This window comes from Lissotriton vulgaris, chromosome 5 (genome assembly GCF_964263255.1).
Source record: "Lissotriton vulgaris chromosome 5, aLisVul1.2, whole genome shotgun sequence".
NCBI classification, from domain to species: domain Eukaryota; kingdom Metazoa; phylum Chordata; class Amphibia; order Caudata; family Salamandridae; genus Lissotriton; species Lissotriton vulgaris.
In genome coordinates this window covers 1,841,376,950-1,841,404,173 of record NC_141693.1, presented here as the reverse complement: position 1 = coordinate 1,841,404,173, position 27,224 = coordinate 1,841,376,950, and the positions used below count along the sequence as shown (strand labels likewise).

The 27,224-nt window shown below is 47.8% G+C and overlaps 1 protein-coding gene across 2 annotated transcripts in view; it reads right to left on the bottom strand.

Moving 5' to 3' along the window:
* ARHGAP23 (Rho GTPase activating protein 23) overlaps nucleotides 1–27,224 on the bottom strand; it is a 461,228-nt gene that overhangs the window by 63,789 nt on the left and 370,215 nt on the right. For both annotated transcript variants that reach the window (XM_086924313.1, XM_086924312.1), the window contains exons 8-10: nucleotides 4,619–4,774; nucleotides 3,664–3,775; nucleotides 3,007–3,064 (exon numbers count right to left, since the gene is read on the bottom strand). In XM_086924313.1, coding sequence (XP_086780439.1) covers nucleotides 3,007–3,064; nucleotides 3,664–3,775; nucleotides 4,619–4,774 — 326 coding nt within the window. The remainder of the gene's footprint in view (nucleotides 1–3,006; nucleotides 3,065–3,663; nucleotides 3,776–4,618; nucleotides 4,775–27,224) is intronic.

Here is a 27,224-nt window from a genome sequence, read left to right as displayed (position 1 = left end):
TAACCCATAGACTGAATTGAGATCTGGGTGTACATGTGTTATCAACAACAATATCTCAATCGGATTCAGTAAAAGGGGCAAATATATATATATGCACAAAACATTACGAGAACGAGGAAAAAGGAAGAGAGACTTTGGATTTCAGTTTTTAGAAAGTGCACGTAGCATCATATATTTAGAAACACATTTCATACAGGACAGGTAAAGCAGCACTGTAGGCATAAAATGCGGTGGCAACCCAAGGGGGCTTTGTGCTTTAAGTGTTAGTGAAGCAAAGAGTGATGGCGCGAGTGACAAGTGGGTGAAAACAGCGAAGGACGCAAGGTGACAATGTGACAAAAACGCAATATATACAAAGGCAATGGTTCGTCTTCTTTCAATGAGTGATGAATATTGGTTTTGAGAACCTAGGTTGAGGATGCTCCATAATTCGCGCTGTAAAAGGGTTGACGGCGTTTCGATCCTATTTAATTCAGGATCTTCATCAGGACCTGGTTGCCAGTTTGGTGAGTGTTTGAAAACTTCATATTTGAAAATACGAGGAAGTGCTTGAGGATCGATCTAAGACCGTTCTACTTTATAATCACAATATTTATTATCGCTTACCTGGAAATAAAGAGCTCAGGATTAAGACACCTTTTGCTACTAAATGAACTGTGGCAGAATCTCCTTCGTCATATGATTACAACTTTGGAAAGATCAGCTACTGACTCCAATTCCTTTAATGGGGTTTTCTTTGATGAATTATTAAGTCCTGAAGATGGTCTTATAGAATTAACAAGACAAGACCGAAACGTCGACCTGAGTCATCAACTCCCCTGTTTTCATAAACTGAAGAACACCTTCATACATACGTTGTATTTGGTTTTCTTTGTTTAAATTGTTTATGGAGCTGATGAATTGTTATGAATTGTTAAGTGAAACTTTTGAACACTGCCTTTCATGACTTGTATTTTAGTTTTGTTCTATTATTGATCCCCATGATTTTTTATGATTGACTCAAATAGAAATGATTTTTAACCATAACTTCCTGTTGCTGTGTGCTTTTTCGCTTCCCTTTTTTCTGTATTGAATCACTAAAGAGATTATGTATACTCTGCCTAAAGAAAAACACAATTAATTTTCTAGTAATCCTGTGGATACATTTGGCTCAATTTCTTAAAGAGCCTCTGATTTGATTTTCTATAAACTCATTTGAACTGGTTGTGAAACAAAATCCCTTGTAGTCTCTTTTCACTTAAACCAGTTTGGTGAGTGAGCAACCAGAGGTGGCAGGGGGGGTAGATCCAATGCTGTGGGTACGGTCTTCAAGGGTCTACAAGGAATTTAAAAACGGCTCGACGGAGTCTGATGTAGGTGTCCAAGGTCCAAGTAAGAGGGAAGCGTGGGCACAGAAACAGAGCCCCGATATGGTCCGGGGAAACGTCTTCACCGTAATGGAGGTCAGGGGGCAGGGTCTGGAGAAGTAGATACTACTGCCTGTAGTCAATAGTGAGTTCCTCGTGTTGGGAGTGGTCTGCCGTCTAAGTCCGGGGGCCAAGGTGCGGTTCGCTAGCAGGGCAGTCGAAGGATTCCGCGTCAGGCAACTGTTGCCCAACGCGGATTCCTTCGACTGCCAACACGAGGAACCCACTAATGACTACAGGCAGTAGTACCTTTAGCAGCGGTGGCCAGGAGCAGAGGCCTGACACTGATATTGTACGCCGACGATACTCAGTTGGTTATGGCACTGTCTGGCAATTCAGCTCAGGACGCCAGTATGTTTCAGAATAATTTTTTGCCCATCTCTGAGTGGATGTCTGCTAACTGCAGCTCCAAGCTAGTAAGACTGAAATCTTGTTGGTTGGGCGGGATGGTGAGCTGTGGAGTGAACAGTGGTGACCTACCACTGTGGGCCATGTCTCCATCCCCTAACAGTTAGTAAAGAATCTGGGTGTTTGGGTGGATTCCGCTCTCAGCTTCTAGGCCCACACCAAGAACCTGTATGGGTATTCTGCGTGGGCCTAAACCATTGTTAGGATACTTTGACCCGTCTACTCGGCAGCTCATTATCCAGGCTGCCATCTTGTCGAGAATGGATTACCCCAACTTGCTATATTTGGGGGCTAATAAGTCAGAGATTCTTAGATTGTAGAGAGTCCAGAACGCGGCGGCCAGAACCCTTCTATGCATCCAGAGGACTTGTTCTACTACTGCTGCCATCCGCCGACTACACTGGTTGCCAGTGGCCAGACGGGTGGAATTCAAATCTCTGTACATTGCTCTGCTGTGCAGTGATGTATTTCACATACATACACCACTGACACATGAAAACACACATAGGCTTGCAAGGTCACATGCGCATAGATTCAACTCCATACATTTGTAACCCCAGCATATACATATAGGTCAAGTGTTGTGAAAATACATAGGAACCAGAACATCACTAAGCAGAATTGGTATTCACGAGTCAACACACAACCACACCCTGCGTATTATGATGCACCACTTGCTACACAGGATTGTAGAAGCAGAGAATCATGGCACATAGGTAAGCTGTTTCACAAAGACACAAAAAGTGTACAACCTCAAGCTCTGTCACAAACCAGAGATTCAACTGGCCGTTGTGCTACACACAAATTCTTATGTCTTCCCAAACTAGAAACTTGCTAGAAGGAATCACATTGAGTCTCATGTCATGACCGGATACAAACAGGATGTTGTGTTACACATTATTACTCAAACCCACGTTGGTCTCGGGATAGCCGAGTAAAGTACATAAAATGATTCTTCCAGCCATCCTTGTAGTTAAGATAGGGCACTACATTGCACCTGTTGTTTCTAAGGATGAACTCAAGTGTGAGATGCCATGAGACTTTGAGACAAAAATTGATGGACTCAGAATGGGACAAGACACATACAGACTTACACAGGGTGATCATGAGAGACATGCATAGTGAAGGAGAAGGACACAGACCACCACTGACAGAGGCAGGCAGACAGGTTGGGAACATGGTGACTACCTACCCCGTCTGTGAAGAAGCTCCGCAGCATTCTTAAGCTTGGTACTCGGTTCGGCAACCGCCTGGCAAGAAACATCATTCAGGGGCATATTAGAGCTACAACATACAAACAACTTAACATACAGTTTAAAACATTAAAGGTGAGAGATCCCAAAAGGCTTTTCATTAGTAAGGAGAGATGCAAACTACCCCGGACATGTCTCAAAGTTTGAGCTATCAGATGGACCCTTTCACCCCCTCCACCCAGTACACCCATGGGCATACATACCAAGACACAAAAATGGTTCCTCTTCAGAGTTCTCGCCATTAGACTCTGAGGAGAGACAGAAACACTTCTGTAGATCTCCCTCAGCCCCTTCAGGAGGATCCTGAGAGCAGACTGCTATTGCATATCTCTCACAACTATAGCACCCAGAGCACAGTCAGTCTCTATATGCCTCTTGCAGCCCCTGCTATAGGACCATGACACACCCACACAGACCTCTTTATATATCTCACAGACACTTCCTCTTCTACAGAGCCCAGAGGACCAACACTTCGGTATAGCTCTCACAGCTTGGCTATAGAACCCGGAGTACAGATCAATTTTGTATAACATTTGATCTCCTACAATTAGACGCTAAATATATATACGGAAGCACCTTGAGGATGCCTGCCTTACCTTAGAAGTTTTCCATCTTCTCGGAAAGTGTTAAGTCCATCATCACAGGATTTGGAGCGCTCGGTTGTGATAGCTAGGAGGTATGAGGATCGGCGACTCGCCCGGATACTGCCTGAAACACAAAGATGGGTCGTGAATACTGGGAAATAAATAATAGAATACAGCAGGAGACCTTGTACCGGATGACCCATGCTGACGGGTTCAAAGACCTAGCTTGCTTTTTAGGCTGTTTGTAGGTGTGATGCAAAATGATATTGGGTTGGAGAAGGTGAAAATAGACAAAGCTGCCATGAGTGGGGGTGCAGTGGTGCTGGGTGTGATGGGGTGTATGCAGGTTGCTATGAGCAGTGGAAATTGGGATGGCAAAGTTGGTTGTTTTGGGATGGGTGTGGAAGGAATGGCTGTGGTATGAGTGCTAGGACTAGGGGTACAGAGCTGGAGAACTGGGCATGGCATGACTGCAGGAGGAAGGACTGTACGAGCTCAATGATAGTGCAGTTGGATAGCATAGCAAGAAGGAATGATGCCAGTATGGGAGGCTAGAGTGTTGTACCAATGGGCATTGAAGTGCTGGTGTGTTCCATCATAAAATGAAGTCTGAATGAGGCTGTGGAGCTGTATGTGGCAGGGCTGACTGTGGCAGCATCGGAGATATGGGACGGTTAGATTTTTGAGAACAGGTCATGAGCAAGAGAGTACTGAGAATGATAGGTGAGAAAGGGATGGTGATGGAGTGAGGCCAAACCTGCAGGAAGTGACATGAGAAGACTACATGTCGTTCAAATGGTCGTAGCATGGCATGGGACATGACTGGGCATGGTAGGCCTAGGCTGGCAGGATTGGCTGTGGAAAGGCAGAGTATGGAATGACTGACAATGACCATTGCACTGCTGCATATGGGGCGCTTAGTACAGCACTGCTGTCTCTTGCTTGTCCTACAATGGATCACACTTACTGCAGTCCTGGGAGTAATGCCGGTTGATGGAGAAGGTGAAGGTTGGAGATGTTGGGCTGGTCATGATGACTGGAGCGGAATTCATGGCACTTGACACAACGGATGAGGCTGCGATGTGCCGGGCTTTCAGGTCGATGCTGGGACTCGTCGGCTCATCTAGGATCAGAAATAGAACTATGAAAGAAAACTGAGCGCCAGCTGCCAATCCCACCATCTGTTGCACAACATGATTCCCAAAGAGAGAACTTCTGCACCATTAGGTACAAACTAGCTTACTAAGGAGTTCGCTAAAGGAAATTCAAATAAACGTTTGTGACAGATATATAAGCCACCACTCATCACATCTCACCCTGCACTTGGATTTTTGAGACCTGCACAGTTTCTCATAGCAGGCCTCAAAAAGGCTGTAATTCTATCTGATTTCGTTTGAAGAAAATGTTCAACTCTTGCGGGATTTACATGGAATCCCAGGACTACTCCAAGAAATCTGTAACTGCCAAAAAATCTAAGGAGTATTCTAAGAAATCTGCAACGGCCATAGAATCTAAGGCGTATTCTAAGAAATCTGCAACGGCCATAGAATCCCGGGAGTACTCTAAGAAATCTACAACAGCCATAAAATCCCAAGAGTACTCTAAGAAATCTGCAACAGCCACATGATCCCAGGAGTATTCTCAGAAATCTGCAAGAGCCACAGGATCCCAGAAATACTCTCAAAAATCTGTAAAAGCCGCATTATCCCTGGAGTACTCTCGGAAAACAGCAAGAGCCACAGGATTCCTGGAGCACTCTCGGAAACCAGCAAGAGCCACAGGATTCCAGGAGTACTCTCGGAAACCTGTAAGAGCCACAGGATCCATGGAGTACTTTCGGAAATCTGCAAGAGCCACAGGATCCCTGGAGTACTCTCGGAAACTATCAAGAGCCACAGGATTCCTGGAGTACTCTCGGAAACCTGCAAGAGCCACAGGATCCATGGAGCACTCTTGGAAACCAGCAAGAGCCACAGGATTCCTGGAGTACTCTTGGAAACCAGCAAGAGCCACAGGATTCCTAGAGTACTCTCGGAAACCTGCAAGAGCCACAGGATCCCTGGAGTACTCTTGGAAACCTGCAAGAGCCACAGGATCCATGGAGTACTCTCGGAAACCAGCAAGAGCCACAGGATTCCTGGAGTACTCTCGGAAACCAGCAAGAGCCACAGGATTCCTGGAGTACTCTCGGAAACCTGCAAGAGCCAGAGGATCCCTGGAGTACTCTCGGAAACCTGCAAGAGCCACAGGATCCATGGAGTACTCTCGGAAACCAGCAAGAGCCACAGGATTCCTGGAGTACTCTCGGAAACCAGCAAGAGCCACAGGATTCCTGGAGTACTCTCGGAAACCTGCAAGAGCCAGAGGATCCCTGGAGTACTCTCGGAAACCTGCAAGAGCCACAGGATCCATGGAGTACTCTCGGAAACCAGCAAGAGCCACAGGATTCCTGGAGTACTCTCGGAAACCAGCAAGAGCCACAGGATTCCTGGAGTACTCTCGGAAACCTGCAAGAGCCACAGGATCCCTGGAGTACTCTCGGAAACCTGCAAGAGCCACAGGCTCCCAGGAGCACTCTCGGAAACCAGCAAGAGCCACAGGATTCCTGGAGTACTCTCGGAAACCTGCAAGAGCCAGAGGATCCCTGGAGTACTCTCGGAAACCTGCAAGAGCCACAGGATCCATGGAGTACTCTCGGAAACCAGCAAGAGCCACAGGATTCCTGGAGTACTCTCGGAAACTTGCAAGAGCCACAGGATCCCTGGAGTACTCTCGGAAACCTGCAAGAGCCACAGGATCCCTGGAGTATTCTCGGAAACCAGCAAGAGCCACAGGATTCCTGGAGTACTCTCGGAAACCAGCAAGAGCCATAGGATTCCTGGAGTACTCTCGGAAACCTGCAAGAGCCACAGGATCCCTGGAGTACTCTCAGAAATCTGCAAGAACCACAGAATCCCAGGAGTACTCAAAGAAATCCGCAAGAGCCACAGAATCCCAGTAATGCTCAAAGAAATCTGAAGAGCCACAGAATCCCAGGAGTACTCAAAGAAATCTGCAACTGCTACAGGTTCCCCGGAGTACTGTAAGAAATCTGCAACTGCTACAGGTTCCCCGGAGTACTGTAAGAAATCTGCAACTGCTACAGGTTCCCCGGAGTACTGTAAGAAATCTGCAACTGCTACAGGTCCCCCGCTGTACTGTAAGAAATCTGCAACAGCTATAGACTCTCAGGAGTTTTCACACACGTTTGCACAATGAACTTTTTTCCACCAAAAGAAAAATATTTCCCCTGGAAAAGCAGCTTTTGCAGGGGCACATATATTTCCTGTGACTGAGGAATAATATGGTACCTTTATGCGGTCCGTTAGTGTGCTGAAAAGTCATAATTGCTTAATCTAATCGGGCTGGCAAACCCAATTCACGTAGAAACTGTACTTTGCGTCCAAATTGGGAATACAATTTGAATAGAACTAACACACAGACCCAGAGGTTTTCAAGCAGGTATATTTTTATGTAAAACCCCAAAGCTTATGTGGAGAAAAAAAATAATACTACGACTTTTGTATTTTGGAGGTGGGAAAGCACGCGGTATTACTTTATTATGGTGCGAACCGAATAATGTATTTATGTTGCACCCAGAAAAAACTGAGCCTGAATGTCCACGTGGAGTATTACGGCATCATTGTACTTGAACACTCGGAGATGAGCCCCTTTGCAGTGGTGCCCCTACTACAGTAGGGTAGGTAGCACGCCTTCAAATGTCCCTGTCCTGGAACTGACCCTAGATTTATGACGTTCAACAATCACCGATATTTGGGGATTTTCTACCATAGAAATTAAAACATAATTATGTGTAATTTCTAAAGGTACATTGATTGCTTTGTTCTGCCTCAAAGTATTACTTAGCTACGCAAAAAATGATTGTGACTCGGGCGCTGGGAGACACTTAATCCCTCCGGTGATGCAAAATACATCATATGAAATGTGCGTGCATGCGCTGAGCGGTTTCTTACAAGGAGCGCCTGCTTGCGCTGTTCTAGTTTGTAGAAGAAGCACAGGATGGGAGCATGCACGGGAGGGAGGCGGGGGGTTGGGGGGTGGGCTTGACAGTAGGAGTTCGGCCTAGAGAGAAGCAGCCAGGCTGTGATGAAGAACCCGCAGGCAGCCCCTGGCATCAGTCAGCACCGGGTCGGATCTGGGTCTGACCTGAACCTTGAAAGAGGCAGTGTTACACAAAGGAGAAGATGGCGCAGTTCTTATAAAAGCGTGGGGACAATTGGATCACTTTTTCCATGTAAGCCAGGGCGCTTCCCTAAATAAAATGTTAACAAAGTGCAAGCACGTCGTCATTATCAATAACCTTCTTACGACTCTAAATGGGGACTCTGTACACAGCCACTTACTTCTCTGGGATCCAAATCCGAGGAACAGCCACAAGGGTGCAGGAAGTGAAATTAGCTTTTGAACTGTTTGCAATGGGAGCGTCAATGCAGATGAGCACAAAGGGGTGACCCAATGTGGCGGTTTCAAACAAATACTGCAATTATGGAAATTCTGCGCCAGTCAGATGGTGTGGTTTCCAGTGAATAACAGCTCTTACCTAAGCCCATAAGCACCAAGGATGTAGCAACTGTGGTGAGAGCAAAAGGGCACGTCACGTTGCACTCATGAAGCAATGTGTAGGGTGGCCCACCTTCTCTCATGATCACCAGCCATGTGGTCTAATGAGGTGGCAAGGAGGCCACAGCTCACGGGTTCCCAGCAGAGCCCCTTTACCCAGGTCTGGGGTCTGAGGATGAGATAGCAGGACCACAGTCTGAGGCCTCCCGGGCGGTCCCATTCAGCAGGTCTGAGGATGAGACAATTAACCCACTACCCAGGATCCCTCGCATCGTCCCTTCTAGTACAGGCTTCTCCAACGCGTAGCTCATGACCTACTCGTAGCTCTACAACTATCTGTGCAGTTCTGTCAAACACATTTGCTTGGTTGAATTAAAACATGTATAGCTAAACTGAAAATAGTGTACTTGAGATGAAAATGTTCAGAACTCACCATCTGATGTATGGAGAAAAATGGTTGGAATCACAAAATATATTCAAAGCTCATATTTGAGTGATAAAAATCAAATATTCTTGGGGAGACTTGTTATTAATACTGTTAACTCGGTGCTAGTTGCATTGCAGATATGGTGATTGAGTATTACCCACTTAGAGGCATTCCACATTGACAAAGCATTTTACATTACTACTTGCAACCATGCCTGATGAACTGAGATGATCATTGCTGGTAATCTTCTATATGGTGGCCCCTAACGTAATCATGCCTGATCACTTTTACATCTCCAATAATATTAGTATTTTCATTGAACATAGGTAGCTCTTATTACAGCAAACGCTGAAGGCCCCTTCTCCAGTAGCTCCTGCGTCTGAGTATTATATCATTTACCAAAAATCAGAGAACCCCACAAAACCCTTCCAGCAGCACCTGGGATCTAAAGATGAGATCATGCATCCACCGTCCACAAAGTCCCACGCACGATCCCTTTCAGCAGCTCCTGAGGTCTGAGGATGAGACTATGCATCCACCGTCCACAAAGTCCCACGCACGATCCCTTTCAGCAGCTCCTGAGGTCTGAGGATGAGACTATGCATCCACCGTCCACAAAGTCCCACGCACGATCCCTTTCAGCAGCTCCTGAGGTCTGAGGATGAGACTATGCATCCACCGTCCACGAAGTCCCACGCACGATCCCTTTCAGCAGCTTCTGAGGTCTGAGGATGAGACTATGAATCCACTGCCCAGTAAGTCCCACGCACTGTCCCTTCCAGCAGCTCCTGGAGTCTGAGGATGAGTGTAGCGGGGTGGCAGGGACCAACACTAATTGGTGGTCTGTTAACAATGACAGCTCCAGTGACCACTCCTCTCTTTCATCGTATCAGAAAACATGGGGAGCAGAGTCGGAGGCTTGGTGGAGGCAAGTCCAAGATTCTGAAGCAAACTGTTCCTTTAAGGACGCCGAGAAGGAGAGGAATGACACGCCCCATTGTGACACGCTGTTTTGCCAAGCAACCCCATTGGAGGAATCGTACACGCCCCCATCTGACGTGTTCGGAGGAGCGGAGAAAAAGGAGGACGCCAAGAGAGAGGTGTGTCTCGACACCTGGAGAAGAGGAGAGCGAAGGGAGACCGCAGAGAACGGAGAAGGTTTCACAACGGACATCGCGGACGACCGGAGAGCAGGAGTAGCTGTGCCTGGAGGCCACCGTTCTCAAGCACCGCCCAGCCACACCCACGGAGGATTGTGGCTCACACAGGTACAGGTGCGGGTAGCGGGTTGGCTTGGACGGCGTGGAAACGCTGTGTAAATAGTGTAAAAACTCCCCCCCGACCTCTTTCCTTCCCATTTTCCTAAACCCCAACCCGTACCCTCCGTCCCTCCCTACAAAACGACCCTTCACTTACCCTACACCATAACGAGTTATACGAGCACTAAAAGCCACCGGTGTTATCACTTCCCGACGGCTCCTAAGGGTTGTAGACCATTTGCAGAGTAGAGTCTAAAGCCTCTCTTTCTCTCCCCGCATGTGGCGTTGGGATCTGGCCCGAGACAGAAGCCTGGATCACCCCGAAGAAGAAAGAAGACGAACCAGTCCTCACCGGTTTCGTGCCCTTGCTGATACTTTGGACCCTGCCACTTTAGACTCAAAGGAAGAAAAAAACGTTTATAAAAATAAAACCCCATTTACCTCGCCCCGTTGTAAGTGTCCCTCCTTCTGAACCGCAACAACTGGTGTCAGAAGTGGGATCTGAACCGTCCATCCCGTCTGCAGAGATGGATCAATTATTAAACCACATAGTCAAAGGACAAGAGAAGCTTGAATGGGCGGTTGAACGTCAAATGACCTCGGCACAAGCCGACCGGGAAACGTTCAAGGCAGCCATGACTGCCCAGATGGAGGGACTACAAAGAGCTCTGAAAGAACCAGGAAGTGGACCTGTGGTAGACAGGAGAACACCTTTGCCGCATCCTTCTGGGGTATCATTACAAAAATATAACCCCGGAGAAGACCCTGATGCCTTCATGACAAACTTTGAGAGGGCGGCCAGAGCCTGCAGGTGGCCTGAAGAGAAGTGGCCGTTCTTCTTGGCACCCCTGTTGTCGGAGGAATCACAGGCAGCATATCAAGTAGCAAATGCCAACGGAACAATACCGTATGCGCAAATCAAACACATAATCTTAGACCATCTAGGTCTGGATTCGGAGGCATACCGAGTCCGCTTCAGTAAAGAGAAAGGAGTGACCTGTGAAAATCCCAAGACATTGTATTTTCACCTAAAACATGCCGCCGATAAGTGGATTCAGCCTGAGAGCAAAACCAAGGAAGAGATTATGGACTGTATATACCTAGAGGAGTTTATGGAAGCATTACCTTATGGAACATAAAGGTGGCTGAAACAACATGCAGGGTTAACACCGGCTCAGGCAATCGAAATGGCGTCTACATATACTAGAGCCCAACCAAAGATTCACCCCTGGGAGACCGAGAAAACAAAACCGGCAATCACAAACTAAATAGAAAGAAGAGGGAAGCCTGTACCGGAGCCCATAAAGCCAAAACCACCCGAGTTGACTTTCCTGTAGTGAGGGGACCCCAGTGTTTCGATTGTGGAGAGTGGGGACATATAGCTCGGATGTGTCCGAAAAAGAAATCCACTGAAGAACCTATGGAAGTGGGCTACGCACCTAGAGCCGTCATGTATACAGCCGAAATGGGACCTTCTTTTTATGTAAGAGTCAGGGTGAACCAGAAGTGGGTTAGGGCGCTACTGGATTCCGGGTGCCGAGAGTCGGTGCTACAAAAATCCCTAGTTTTACCCCATCAGTATGTAACAGGCTCCCAGGTCTTTATCCGGTGTGTACATGGGGACGTAAAGCCCTATGAAGTGGCGGAATTGGTGATCCATCCAGTAGGTAGGAGTCCCTGTAAGGTGAGGGTAGGGGCTAGAGAAACTCTTCCAGAAGATTTGATTCTCGGGGTAGACAACCCCGACTTCCTGGCTATGTTCTCTAAACAGACCCAGAAAGTTACTGCTAATACTCTCTTGACCGCCGAACCTTGGGCCCTGGATCGGAACTTTAGGTTCGCCCAAGCAAACGATGCCACACTCTTCAATTCTTGGGAGGCGGCCCACTCAGGTCAGGGGAATCCACTTACACCATATTCCAGGTTTATCATAGAAAAAGACTTGTTGTACTGAGAAGGAAAGAAAGGTGATCCTAAACAATTGGTAATCCCTAAAGAGTTTCGGGAGCAGGTGCTGTACTATGCTCATACCCACCTGACGGCAGGTCACAGTGCACTACAAAATATATTGAAGTGTTTTTTTTGGCCAGGCCTGTATAAAGAAGCAACCACCTTTTGCAGAACATGTGAGGTTTGCCAGAGGAAAAACCTACAGAGACCCCCAGCTGTTCCTTTACAGCCAATGCGAATAATAGGACAACCATTCGAACGGGTGGGTATGGACCTCATTGGACCTCTCCCCCGTACTTCCAAAGGAAATACTGATGCCCTAGTAATCGTTGATTACGCTACCCGCTTTCCAGAAGCTTACGCCTTAAAATCACCAACTACTAAGAATGTGGCAGAAAATTTTCTAGAGCTATTTTCTAGGGTAGGTTTTCCCAAGGAGATCATAACGGACCAGGGAACACCCTTTGTGTCCAAATTGATGGGAGAAGTCACCAGATCCTTGAACGTCCAGCAAATACGAACGTCTGCATATCACCCGCAGACTGACGGGTTGGTCGAGCGATATAATCGAACCCTCAAAACCACCTTGAGGAAAATGTTGTCTATAGAAAACCAAGACTGGGACCGTTTACTCCCCTTGGCTTTATATGTATTACGAGCCCAAGTCCAGAGTTCCACCGGTTATTCCGCATTTGAACTCCTCTATGGGAGACAGCCCAGTTCTCTTCTAGAAATAACTCGGGATGCCTGGGAAAAGGAAGAACAGGAAGAAACTAGGTCCCTTCTAGAGTATACCCAGTCATTGCGCAGTAAAATAGGAAAATTGAGGGATCTTGCATATTCCAACCTTGAACGTAGCCAGACACGACAGAAAAAGAATTATGACAAAGGAAAGTGGTGGAGAATATTAAATTTAGGGGACTGGGCGTTGGTGTTGATGCCAACCACAGCTCATAAATTCCAGAGAGAATGGAAAGGTCCTTACCAGGTGGTGGAGGTACTCGGAACCACGACTTATCGACTCCAGATATCCCCTGCCAGAAAACAATGTTTTCATATAAACATGTTAAAAAAATGGATCGGACCTATTCCTCAGAGCGCACACTTCAGTTTACCATCCCCTGGAAATGTCTCCACCCTAGCAGAGCTTCCTATAAATGAGGAGTTGAGTGCCGCCAGAAAACAGGAACTACTTGAGACCCTACAACCCTTTGCTGATCTATTCTCGGACCAACCCAGGTGTACCCCACTGATTGAACATAGGATAGACACAGAGCCTGGAAAGATGGTAAAGTTGCAGCCCTTTAGGATCCCAGCTGCTAGGAGGGAGGCCGTAAGGAAAGAGGTACAAGACATGCTGCGTTTGGGATTAATCAGACCGTCACGGAACAGTTGGTCCTCCCCAATTGTAATGGTGCCAAAACCTGATGGCTCCACAAGGTTCTGCATGGACTTTAGAGCCCTCAATGCCATTTCCTCATTTGATGCGTACCCCATCCCGAGGGTAGATGAGTTGATTGAGCGCATTGGTGATGCCTGTTTCATAACAACCTTAGACCTAACGAAAGGCTATTGGCAAGTACCCCTAAAAGAGGAAGACAGACATAAAACGGCCTTTGCTACCGATGAAGGGCTCTTTGAATTTAAAGTGTTGCCATTCGGGCTCCATGGGGCACCGGCCACATTTCAAAGGTTAATGCACAAGGTCCTTCAGTTCTGCTCGGTGTATCTAGATGACATCGTGATATTCAGTGACTCCTGGCAGACTCATCTACAACATCTACAAACCATATTGTAAGCCTTAAGAGACGGTGGGTTGCACATAAATGCGAAGAAGTCACGTTCTGCCTACACAAAGGTCAAATACTTGGGGTACATGTTAGGTGAGGGAGCTATAGCACCACAAGAAGAAAAGGTGAAAGCCATACAAAACGCTCCCTTTCCCAGTACCAAGAAAGAACTGAGGGCATTTCTAGGCCTTATAGGCTATTATCGTAGATTTTTCGCCAATTTTGCAGAGTTAGCTACTCCGTTGACTAATCTCCTTCAGAAAGAAGTAAGCCCAAAACAAATACAAAACCCCCCTGAGGAGGCCAAAGTGGCATTTAAAAAACTGAAAGATGCCCTCACCACCAGTCCTATCTTAATAGCCCCAGATTTTGACAAACCTTTCTTTGTTGCAACAGACGCCTCGGACAAAGGTATCGGGGCAGTCCTTTCTCAGATAGGAAAGGACGGACTTGAACACCCCCTCTTGTACATTAGCCGGAAACTGCACCCCAGAGAGACAAAATACCCAACCATTGAACGTGAGTGTTTAGCAATTCGCTGGGCTGTTGAAAAACTCAAATACTATCTCGAAGGAAAAAACTTCACCTTGTTCACGGACCATGCTCCACTACAGTGGATGTACAGGCAGAAGTCTCACAATCAGAGAGTCCTGAGGTGGTTCCTCTTTTTGCAGCCCTACTCATTCACCATACAACACAAAAAAGGCAGAGACCATGGCAATGCCGATTTCCTTTCTAGACTATGTACTCTCCCCGAACGGGAGAATCTTAGGGGGGAGGAGTGTAGCGGGGTGGCAGGGACCGACACTAATTGGTGGTCTGTTAACAATGACAGCTCCAGTGACCACTCCTCTCTTTCGTCGTATCAGGAACCATGGGGAGCAGAGTCAGAGGCGTGGTGGAGGCAAGTCCAAGATTCCGAAGAGAACTGTTCCTTTAAGGACGGCAAGAAGGAGCGGAATGACACGCCCCATTGTGACACGCTGTTTTGCCAAAAAACCCCATTGGAGGAATCGTACACGCCCCCATCTGACGTGTTCGGAGGAGTGGAGAAAAAGGAGGACGCCAAGAGAGAGGTGTGTCACGACACCTGGAGAAGAGGAGAGCGAAGGGAGACCGCAGAGAAAGGAGAAGGTTTCACAAAGGACATCGCGGACGACCGGAGAGCAGGAGTAGCTGTGCCTGGAGGCCAGCGTTCTCAAGCACCGCCCAGCCACACCCACGGAGGAGTGTGGCTCACACAGGTGCGTGAGCGGGTTGGCTTGGACGCCGTGGAAACGCCGTGTAAATAGTTTAAAAACTCCCCCCCGACCTCTATCCTTCCCATTTTCCTAAACCCCAACCCGAAACCCTCCGTCCCTCCCTACCAAACGAACCTACACCATAACAAGTTATACGAGCACTAAAATCCACCGGTGTCCTCACTTCCCGACGGGTCCTAAGGGTTGTAGACCATTTGCAGAGTAGAGTCTAAAGCCTCTCTTTCTCTCCCCGCATGTGGCGTTGAGATCCAGCCCGAGACAGAAGCCTGGATCACCCCGAAGAAGAAAGAAGACGAACCAGTCCTCACCGGTTTCGTGCCCTTGCTGATACTTTGGACCCTGCCACTTTAGCACGAGAAAGACAGACTCAAAGGAAGAAAAAAAGTTTATAAAAATAAAACCCCATTTACCTAGTCCCGTTGTAAGTGTCCCTCCTTCTGAACCGCAACAATGAGACTATGCATCCACAGTCCACGAAGTCCCACGCACGATCCCTTTCAGCAACTCCTAGGGTCTGAGGATGAGACTATGCATCCACCGTCCACAAAGTCCCACGCCCAATCCCTTTCAGCAGCTCCTGAGGTCTGATGATGAGACTATGCATCCACAGTCCACGAAGTCCCACGCACAATCCCTTTCAGCAGCTCCCGGGGTCTGAGGATGAGACTATGCATCCACAGTCCACGAAGTCCCACGCACGATCCCTTTCAGCAGCACCTGGGATCTAAAGATGAGATCATGCATCCACAGTCAACGAAGTCCCATGCACAGTACCTTGCAGCAGCTCCTAGGGTCTGAGGATGAGACTATGCATCCACAGCTCAGGGAGTCCCAGGCACAGTCCCTTCCAGCAGCTCCTAGGGCTCTGAGGATGAGACTATGCATCCACAGTTCAGGAAGTCCAACGCATGGTCCCTTTCAGCAGCTCCTGGGGTCTGAGGATGAGACTATGCATCCACAGCTGAGGGAGTCCCACACACAGTCCCTTCCAGCAGCTCCTAGGGCTCTGAGGATGAGACTATGCATCCACAGCTCAGGAAGTCCCAGGCACGGTCCCTTCCAGCAGCTCCTAGGGTCTGAGGATGAACTATGCATCCACAGTCCAGGAAGTCCAAAGCATGGTCCCTTCCTGCAGCTCCTAGGGTCTGGGGATGAACCTATGTGAACCAAACTGTGGGTGATTGCTGAAGGAAACCTAATCTCTGGGCATTTCTCTACCCTGCCGATGCTGCACGAGTCCTCCCGCCGCCGCTTACTTATACCATCGCGGCCGCCGAGCGGAGGACTCCGAATCCCAGCAACCTCAGCGGCTGGGCGCAGGCGGGTACCGTCACAACAGCGCCAGGAGGCGCTACAAAGGGTGCTGACCCCCGGCGGAGCTTGCGAGACGTTTGTAAACCAAACAGTGGGTGATTGCTGAAGAAAACCTAATCTCTGGACATTTCGCTACCCTGCCGCTGCTGCACGAGTCCTCCCCCCACCGCTTGCTGTTACCATCGCGGCCGCCGTGCGGAGGACTCGGAATCCCAGCAACCTCGGCGGCTGGGCGCAGGCGGGTACCATCACAACAGCGCCAGGAGGCGCTACAAAGTGTGCGGACCCCCGGCACAGCTTGCGAGACGTTTGTGAACCAAACTGTGGGTGATTGCTGAAGGAAACCTAATCTCTGGGCATTTCTCTACCCTGCCGCTGCTGCACGAGTCCTCCCGCCACCGCTTACTGATACCATCGCGGCCACCGAGCGGAGGACTCGGAATCCCAGCAACCTCAGGGGCTGGGCGCAGGCGGGTACCGTCACAACAGCGCCAGGAGGCGCTACAAAGGGTGCTGACCCTCCGCTCCGCGGGACGCAGCCGAAGCCCGGGCAAAGGGCGGGCCGTCTGTGGCCGTCCGGGGCTGGGAGAGGCTGGGCTGGGTCACCTCCCTTGGTTCCATCGGCTTACTTTCCTGTTGTGGACCAAAAGGTACCTTTACATAGTCCATTGTTCGTACTTTACACTGAGATATGGGGGTAAATACTCCTGTCCAAACAAGATCAAGCTCCAGACTCAAAAAGAATGGTACAACCCCATTGCCCACCCTTACAGCAATCGATAGGATGCTACAGAAGACAATTGGTGTGGTTGTTACTGCCATCGAGAACACGGAGAGACGTCTTTCTCTACCTCCAAATATGTGTCTGCAGCAAATACAAACTGACACTACTGTGACACAGGCAGATAACTCCATCTCACTACTTGTGGACTCGTATATAGATCTCCCTAGGACTGACCATAATTCCAACAATTCTAACAACTTATCCACACAAAATACCCTACTGGGGTTACAATATAACAATAGTAGTCTTTCACAAACACCAAATTTGCAGCTTGCAGCTGACCTAAGTGCAGATTTCTCTTTCTCATTGAACTCTTCACTATTAGGGCCTGCATCTCAGGTTGAGTCCCCTAATGTACAGGTGGGATCAGCGGTGTCTCACAGCGGCGAGGGTTCTCGCCGACCAGGCACTGTTGAACAAACAAAGGCACAGGAGACCGACCCAACTACTGATAGTGCTACACTCGATTTAGTTAGTACACAAGTCCAAAATTACGAACCTATCAGACACCACAAAAAGAAACAGGACTGAAACCTCAAAGAAAGGGAGGCAACAAAAAGTCGTAAAAACGACGGATTCCGCCCTACTTGACCCAGGCGTACAGGCAGCTAAAGTGCCAGTAAGACCTGATATTGCACCAAGGGCTCCTACCAAAAACACCAGAGTTAATCATGTAGGGAAGGTCCCTTCGGCCCCCATAGAAGAGGTTGAAGTGTCAATGGTACATATAGAAAAAGTTGTCAAATCATTGATTCTCCCCCTCCTTGAACGGATAAAAATGGTTAACAACAAACTGGAGAAACTTGAACAGCTAACCCTTGACAACTTTACCTCATTAAAAAATCTGGTAAAATTTGAAGTTGGAGGCCAGATAAAGAATATGGTTCCCCCCTTAATGGATCCCGCCACAACCACTATAGGACCTATAGTAGGTCCAACTGCCAATAAAACTATAGGGGTAGGATTGCCAAAGGGCCCTAGTACTAATAAACAATCTAACAAACAGACTAAAAAGTCTTCCGAAAAGACTATTCAGCACACCACACCGTGTAAAGTAAACGATGTACCTAAAATTGTTGCGTCCCCAAAAGAAGTAGGAAATAACAAAGAGAAAGAGGTTAGCATTATAAGAGTTCCCCTGGCCACGGTTGACCTACCACCTGAGTCATTACCATGTGTAATTGTACTCACGGGTGTTCCTGAACTAAAAAATGGGAAATCAGAATCCTACCAAGAATTGAAAAACAAGGTGACATTCTGGTTGAATAATAATAGGCCAATCCCTAGACATCTGAATGGAGAGGTGATGTTTGTTAGAAGAGTCAACTGGATAGGCAGAAAACCAAAAGACATTCAAGGGGATACAATCATTGTCAACTTCAGAGATAGCAAAGTAGTGAGACTAATTAGCGAAGAATATCAGTATATGAATAAGGGCTCAATTTGCACAAAAGATCTCACTTACTTCTATAGACCGAGGGAAATGCGGCAGTACAGAAATCAGCACATCCCCACCCATAGGGTGATGGCAGATGGCTATGCTCCTAATCCCTGGGTGGCTATAAATAACCGATTTGCACCACTCTATGGGCTAGATGAAGTTTATTGACTGGGAGATACACATGAAATAGGTGAATCCATATTAACAACAGATTTCACCTATGCAAACAGCCGCAGGTGTAACTCTAGAGAAATAGTCATTCAGTCTACAGATCCCATTTTAACGAATACGGGTGGAAACTTAAATTTAAATTTGTTAACCCCCCCCCAAAATCATAGAGAATATAAGTGTGATTAATAGCCCAACAGTCACACTTACTAAGGACGAGGATAACTCTAAGTTATTAATAATACCTTGGAACATTGCCGGCATAGGGAAAAATATTCCTGATCCAGCATGGCAGGAATATATTAATAGGGGGGACTTCATTCTGCTCCAGGAAACCTGGGCCTTAGAAAACGTTTTTAAAGTTGGGTATAGATCTTTTTATGTTCCAGCTAGCAATCTGAACAAGGGTAGACCATCTGGTGGCCTGATAATCTGGGTAAGAATAACATTAGGAATTGATGTTCAACAAATAGACTGTAACAGTCCAGACATCCTGGCGATAAAATTCAGAGATGTAAAAGGCTGGTCGGTCTGTATTATTAATACCTATAACAGACCACAATCCCCTAATAAGGATTCGGAAACAGTAATAGGGGAGGAAGATAGTGTTAACAATATCCCTCACATTGATACAAATAGCACTGTTGCTTGCTCAAAAGGGGCTTTGCAACTACTAAAGCTAACAATGGAACACGGTTTGCGCGCCTGTAATGGGCGACTGCTGTCGGATTGTCCAAGTAAACCTACCTTTAAAAGAGGTTGTTGTGCCAGTCATTTAGACTATATACTGGTCTCAATGTGCTTATGGCCAATACTTCAAGATCTAAAGGTGGACCACCGTATAGAAAGTGACCACCTTCCCTTAGTTTTGTCAATCTGTGGGACGCTAGTTGCCCCCCTACGGGAGATAAATCCCTGCAAGAACTCTCGGTCTGAGGATCCCCTAGAATTCAATAACCGCAGGTCTTTAAAATGGCCTGCGGTAATGGGTAATAAAGGTATTATTAAGAAAATCTATGACTCTTATGTAACTCTAATGTCCCCATTAGTTGATAACAATGGAGAGGGTATTTTCTTAGTTGAGTTACATGAGAACTTAATGTCACAGCTTAGAGAGATCTTCATAAAAGGGACTAAACAGGCACAATCTGGCCAGAAAAAACCTAATCCGAAGGAAGGCCGCTGGTATAATAAAGCTTGTCGCCATGCTAAAACCGAATTAATACAAACTATAAAAGATAATCAGATTAACATTATTAGAGAGAAAAGGATGCATTATAAAAAGATACTTGATCTTGCAAAAAGAGAATGGGATGGTAGAGTCTGGTCGGACCTGCTTTTAGCATGCAAAACAAAAGACCAGTCCCTCTTCTGGAAGCTGATTGCGAGTGGCTCGAAAGAAAGTAGTCCATCAAGGGATAGATTCCTTGAAGAAAGTGTCTGGGTCAACCACTTCTCATCCCTGTATTTGTGTGGTGGGGAAGATGAAGACGAGTGTACATTAGGGAATCTACAAGTTAACCCGTGTATTACTCCCTTAACATTTAGTTTATCTGACACTATACTTGCCATCAATGCAGTCAAACAGGGTAAAGCCCCGGGCCCAGACAGAATTCCTGGCGATCTTTGGAAATACGAAAATCTCCTTTGGGCTCCGTACATTAATCTACTTAGTAATGACATCCTAAGAGGGGCCCCAATACCGGAGACGTGGCGGAGTGCCGAAATTGTAACCATCTTCAAGAAGGGGGATAGATCTAATCCGGCCCACTACAGACCAATTGGTCTTTTGGATGTACGCCAAAAGATTTTTGCACGACAACTTTTATTTAAGCTTAACATTTGGATTGAAGATAGCTCTATTTTAACAAAATATCAGGCAGGGTTTAGAGCTAAAATTAGCACAGTGGATCAGGTTTTTAGATTTTTATGTTTAGTTTGGAAATATATTAATATAAGGAACTCCCACCTATATGTAGCCTTTGGTCCCGAGAGGCAAACTGTGGAAATCATTAGGAAATACGGGAGTCCCCGGTGACATACTACACCAACTAATGAGGCTGCATGAGGGGAATTATGCAAGAGTAAGTTGGGGACCCAACGGGGAACTGACAGAAAAAATTGACATAGAGAGAGGGCTGAGGCAAGGCTGCGTCTTGGCGCCAACTCTCTTCTCTCTTTATGTCAATGACATCCCTGACACCCTCTTGGGCTGCAAGCATGACTCTCCCAAGTTGAGTGGTCAAGCCGTTCCGGAGCTACAATTCGCGGATGACACAGGGAGTCCCACGCACAGTCCCATCCAGCAGCTCCTAGGGTCTGAGGATGAGACTATGCATCCACGGCCCAGTAAGTCCCACGCACAGTCCCTTCCAGCAGCTCCTAGGGTCTGAGGATGAAACTATGCATCCACAGTCCAGGAAGTTCAAAGCATGGTCCCTTCCTGCAGCTCCTAGGGTCTGAGGATGAAACTATGCTCCACAGCTCAGGGAGTCCCACGCTCAGTCCCTTCCAGCAGCTCCTAGGGTCTGAGGATGAGACTAAGCATCCACAGCTCAGGAAGTCCCAGGCACGGTCCCTTCCAGGACCTCCTCGGGCCTGAGGATGAGACTATGCAGAGGCGTCCTGATGTCCCGAGATAGATAGGGGATGTGACGTCCATTACACTCTCTTGTACTCTGTGAAGCCCCCTGCCATGCCTCCTTCCCCCTACCCTCCTCCATATCCCCCTATTGTCTCCTGATTCGAACATAATGTCTGTAATTGGACTGCCCTTCTATGATACTCTGACTTTATTACAGTATTTGCGCTTAGATGCATATCCTAAGGGTTTCACCAACAAGTGCTGCCATGCTTATGTATTATTCGAGCAGTGCTATAGGTCACCTGTGACTGTTATGACCTGCTAGATGTAATTGTTTTACAAGTTGGTTGTTTTATGACATATTTGAAGCAATCCTACTGTAGTGCTTGAAGCCATTGCTAAGGGTATCTAGACCCTCTGGGAAACTGTACTGTGAGGTAGCTTATAACTGACTACTGTCCTTTATGTAAAACTGTCTGCATCGATTGAGGAAATCAATCAAATTACTTTTAAAAAAAGAAGTAACTATGCTGCATTGTCCACTGTCACCACGTTAAACTACTTTGCACTACTTGGTACCTACTAAGTGAAAGCTCACCTTGTAAACAGGTGCTTTCTACCAGTTGATGCGACCCTCCCTGCTGGACGCAGTCTTTTTGGATTGTATGGTCAATAAATATGCATGCTGGTGTGAGTGATCTAGATATGGCCACCAAAAGGGGTCTCTCTTGCTAAATGGTTCTGTTTGAGATTTCTTAGCCACGGCTTGGATGTTACCAGAGTTACCTGCTTAAAGAGGTTCAGCAGAGCAGTTCTTTATCCTAAAATATTTGGGCACTGGTGACCACATCTCCATATGTTGCACAGCTGTTGATCTATGCGTGTGCCTTTACATCAAAGTTCTCCCAGGAGAGTTCCTGCACCAGTTCCGCATTACTAACACAACAGCTAGTAAAAGGGTGTTTCGATTTAAATCATAGAGGCTCTTCCCTCAAGGGACACGTTATAGTCGTCTGTGGCGGAAGTGAAGGAGTGGAATTCCCCTTCACCTAGACGCAGTACCTGGGTACTAGAAATCTGGCCTGATCAAAGAACTGATACCTTCCACGACCTTATAAGTGAATGAATGAATGAAAAGAAATTTCTATAGCGCAACTAAGCCCAATGGGCGTCAAGGCGCCTAACCAAAAGATACCAGCTATTAAAGTATACTCTTACTGTGGGTAGGCATTGATAAAACACCAGGTTTTCAGCGCTTTTTTAAAAAGGGACAGAGATGGTTGGGTCTTAATTGGCATCTGCCTGGAGCTCGGTCTCTTCATACCTTGCTTCACCTACTTTCCGTAGATACATGTGCCCCAGCAGGTAGTTAAAGTCTAAGTAATTGCTAAATAAACCGTGTTGTGAGTATTCTCAACACTTAGGGGAGTAAATCTGTGGCATGGGCGCACGTGCGGGGAGGGTGTGTGTGGGGGAGGGGTATCCTGGTGATTCTCATTTGAAACGGTCTACTGGTCTGTCCAGTTTGAATCTGCCCCCATTCAGTGTAGTTAGCCCTGTATTACTAAAGCTACCCACCCACAGTTCTACACGCATGAAAACTGGCACACATGTAAAATCCAAGGTCATGATTGCTGTGTATCGCCTACACACTCACTCCAACAAGCTAGCACTACCCATATGTTGGCTGGCTAATAATTCTTTCACTCTAGACATTGGGGGCCTACGCTTATTAGTTTTAGTGGTCAGTAAGACTGATGTTCGGTGTCCGAGTCATGGTCTAACCCACCTTTGCTTCCCCATAAAAAGAACACTGACCAGGTGACAGCTCTGAGGTGTGCCACTCGTGAGCCTGTAATCACTGGCAACCCTTTTGCATTCCATAAATACACCATGATTGCAAATCATAGAGTGAGACGTGAACAGACACACATTGGGATTCCTGTTCTTCAGCAGGGTAACTGCAGTTGTCCTAAACCTCTTGAATCTGTTGCTATCTTGCCCATGTGCAATTGTTTCCAGTTGTGGCTTTGTTGACAGAGGCAGGAAACGCCTTCGTCTGCGGTTGGAAACAATCCCTCTATTTTCCAGGGGTGGAGAAGGAGGCTGCATGGGAATCCGATGTGTTCGGTTTGAGTTGTGTCTGCCAGTGGGTCCTCCTAAAATAAGATGAGCAATTGGCTCTTCCTGTCCCCCTGTAGAGAGAGCTACTTTGGGCATAAGGCCAGAAGGCAGCACGAATAAAAACAAATGAAGGGCTTGTCCCAAGCAGCAACCAGATGCAATAAGCAAGTAACCTCTGCAGCCCCTTGAATTCATGAGCAGACTTGTATAGGTCCAAGCCCCAAAACCCCAAATTTTTAAAAGGCCAACTTGTTTGTTGTGTGCAGGGTGGCCACTGTATGGACACAACTACCATTCTGCTTGCGTGAGGTTTGTGTAGTTTGTGGAGTTCAGCATAACCTAATGCACCTCTGAGGGTGAGTGGGCGTCTGGGTCACTCACCCATACTTGTGGTGCACAACAGTGCACAAACCCAGGAAACAGCTACTCCTGGACCTCTTGGAAGAAGGTCTCCTGTGGTGGACATGTTATGCCACATGCAATAGACTTTCCAGCGTGCAGAACTGCCCAAATGGCCCTCAGCAACAAAAACCACAAGCCAACCTATCATTTGAAAATGCTTGGCACCTCTCCTGGACACCCTCTCCTGCCATGGTCGTAACCCTTAATGCATCAGTGACACTATTGACCAGAACAGCCATGATAACCACTTCTCAGCAACCTTGCCAGCATGGAATTATGACAGGATTACAATGTCTGATGATGATGTTTCCAAATTGTTGCTGTTGCAATATATGTGTTCACTGTCTTCTTGCCAGGCAGGAACGGGCTCTGGCACGCCGCCAGTATGGCGGTCACACCGGACCCCGCACCAGGGGAGGCAGGGGTACCGCACAGAAGAGTGACATGGCGCCCCGGCATCCCCGGAGCCCCGCATGCCATTGGTTGTCCATGCGTGGACCGGAAGATTCTGGTTCACGCGTCCGGCCAACGTCGGGCAAGCCGGTCAGAACCGGCTTGCCTGACCCTGCGTGTTAAAAGGTTGGGGAGTAGAGCGGACGGTCACTTTTTCGCCGCTCCCCAGCCTGCAGGTCGCGTGATGGGTCAGGGCCTCAGTTGGAGGTCCCAACGATTCTTTTTCATCTTGTGCTTTCTTTATTTCACTGCAGGTGTCCTCGTGGAAGGGATCCGCTGGATCTTTCCACCAGCGGGGCAGCACTTCATCAACCGGAGCGCCTGGGGAGTGCTCCCCTTCGTTTTTGCTCTCAATTTGGTGGGGAACAGGTGTTTTTTTCATGGGAGACGGTGTGGTGCAGCTTTGAGAGCTGCTGACACTGAAGCGGTGGATCAGTGTCCCAGCCCCAGCATCAGCACAATATTCTTGGAAGCTGGGCAAATCATTTGGCCATTGCTGGGAGTGCTCTGTTAGTCCCGCGGCAATTTTCTTTATCTCCCCACTACAGGGTCTGTGCGGGGAGCATCCGCTGGCTAATCTGGTTTGGGCTCTGAGGAGGTTGCAGACACTCTTCGGGCCAGGATTGTGGTAGCTGAGGACACAGGAATTTTTCGCCTTGGGGCAGTACTGGCAGGCCTACCTTTCCATTGTTGCCGGGAGCCACGCGGGTTTGAGAATACTCACCCTACCCACTAGACTAGCTAGTGGGCGTGGCTCTGGTGGCGTGGGTGCTGTGGCTGGCCAGGGGACTGCTACTTCTACAAGATAAGGGTCTGGGCAATGTCCCAGAACAGAGCGCAGTGGCCTGTGGTGTGTGTGCCATTGTTGGTTTTTGATCCTTAAAGGGTGTTTTTTGTGCCCTATTTAACCGGTTATTACATTGGTACACAGCATACTGTGGGGCCCTGGAGCCAGCTATTAGGTTGCTGTTCTATTGTGGTTCAGTGCATTGAGGTGTGTACAACAATGGCCCCTAAGTGAAGTGGAATGAGCACCGTTCACGTGTTGATAGTTTTATAGAGACGATGATACGAAAAATGGGGGTAATGGACTCCATGATGAAGAAGGTGGATGATATGGGCCAGGATTTAGCTGCTTTAAGGGATAAGGTGGATGGTCAAGAGTGGGCAGATGATAGGCCCAGGTGAGATGGGGTAGCCCGTAAGGCAGCTTTTCCCCTGGTGCCTAAAAAACTAGACCTAAGAAAGGTGGGGCGCCTCCACCTAGGGAAGGGGATGGGACGGATGGGGCCACAGCACCAGCCCGGGTGGTGCCCCGGTTGGTGGAGCCCGTACCAGTTCCACATGCCAACGGTGGTCAGCCTAATAGGGGTGGTGGGGGAGATGAGCCTACAAACGAGGGGGCAGGAGGTTTGGCCGGGGTCAGCCAAGTACACCGGGTGCCCCTCTCCCCACTGAAGGGCAGCTGGGAGCAACGGGGGACACCCCACAGGTCCCCATGACGTGGGCCCATCCAGGAGCACGCCGGTCCAGCCCGATTTGGTATCTAGTCTAGCAGCAGAAGTCCCTTCGCTAGAAAAAATGGGTAACTGGTCCCTGGCAGCAGGGGTGTCGGGTACCGGGGAGAATGCATTGGAGAAGGCCAGAAAGATAGTGGCACAGTTAGATGTCTGTAAGCCCGGAGACGGGCTGGCTGTACCAACGGGTGGTGCGATGGGGGCCAATGGGGAGTGGAGGAGCCCCGCCCGCAGCCACCATGCCATCAGATGCAGGAGCAACAAAGCCAGCAGAGACGGCGCCTACAGGTATGCTGCAAACCTTGCCACCTTCGGGTTTAGGTGAAGTTCGCTCCGTTAGAGAGCAATTAGGGTGACATGTGTCTCAAGAAACTAAGGAAAAGATTTGGAAGGGCTCTTGTGTGAATATGTTTTCCATGCTGCTAGATGAGGCAGAAAGGGAGGAGCCCAAAAAGAATAAGGAATGGACGCACCCAAGAGAGTGGGCTAATATGTTGTTGAAGTTTAGGGTCGAGGAGACGTTGGTGAATTGGATCAAAGGTTTTACGGTGGCGGCAGCACAAATTGAGAAGGAAGTTCGGTTGGGGCCATTTGAGACTCCCCAATGCAAGATTTTGTCTGCTCCCCATTGGGAGTAGTTCCATCTGATAAGCTGGGCCCCCTGCGCAAGGTCACTCCGGTAGGAGGTTGGGACCTAGTTTGATCGGGATCTGGGGCCGCCAGTCATTTATCTTGCCGTAGGCTCTAACAGGGATACACAGAAAGAGAATATTGTCATCGCTTAGATTACCATAGGAATGGCTATGTACTAGAAGCATGTTAAGGTTAGCCAATTGACGTCTTGTACCTATCAACGTATTGGACTCTCTGCGTTATTGTGCATAATGTAAATAATAAGAATTTCAATGTTTTGATTATTTTATGTAATAAAATACGACTGGGGTAGCTACAACCCCTAACCCAAACTGTTGTGGTGTTTGCATTGTTTGCCCTGGGGGAAACGGGTGTGGCGAGCCTCCACGGGAGCTGGGAGGGTCCCCACGCCAAGGGTCTTTGGTCATTAAGGGGAGGGGGTTTAGGCATTACCAGACCATATTAGCACTAGTCGTACTGAAGGCAGCTGAACACATAAGATCACATGCTCAGTGGTGTTATTCATGGAGTGATTGCGGGTACATGGTGCCCCTAGGCATTGCTGAGCCACAATGATGATCCATACTATGGGTTGCTTTCTGGATTTATCCTATTTGTGGCAGTGCTATAATTTCTTTTCATAAAGCTGGTCCCTGTCTGCATTGACACCGCGAGAAACAAAGCAACAGACTGAATGCAGACCAAAGTAAATAACAGTGCCTCAAATTAATCCAGACAATCAACAATAAGTTTTTTTCACTGATCTTACTCACTAATGCATTGCGAAGGGTTTGAAAGACAGAAGAGACATGAGCTCTTTAGGAAAACAAGGTGCAGCATTGCTA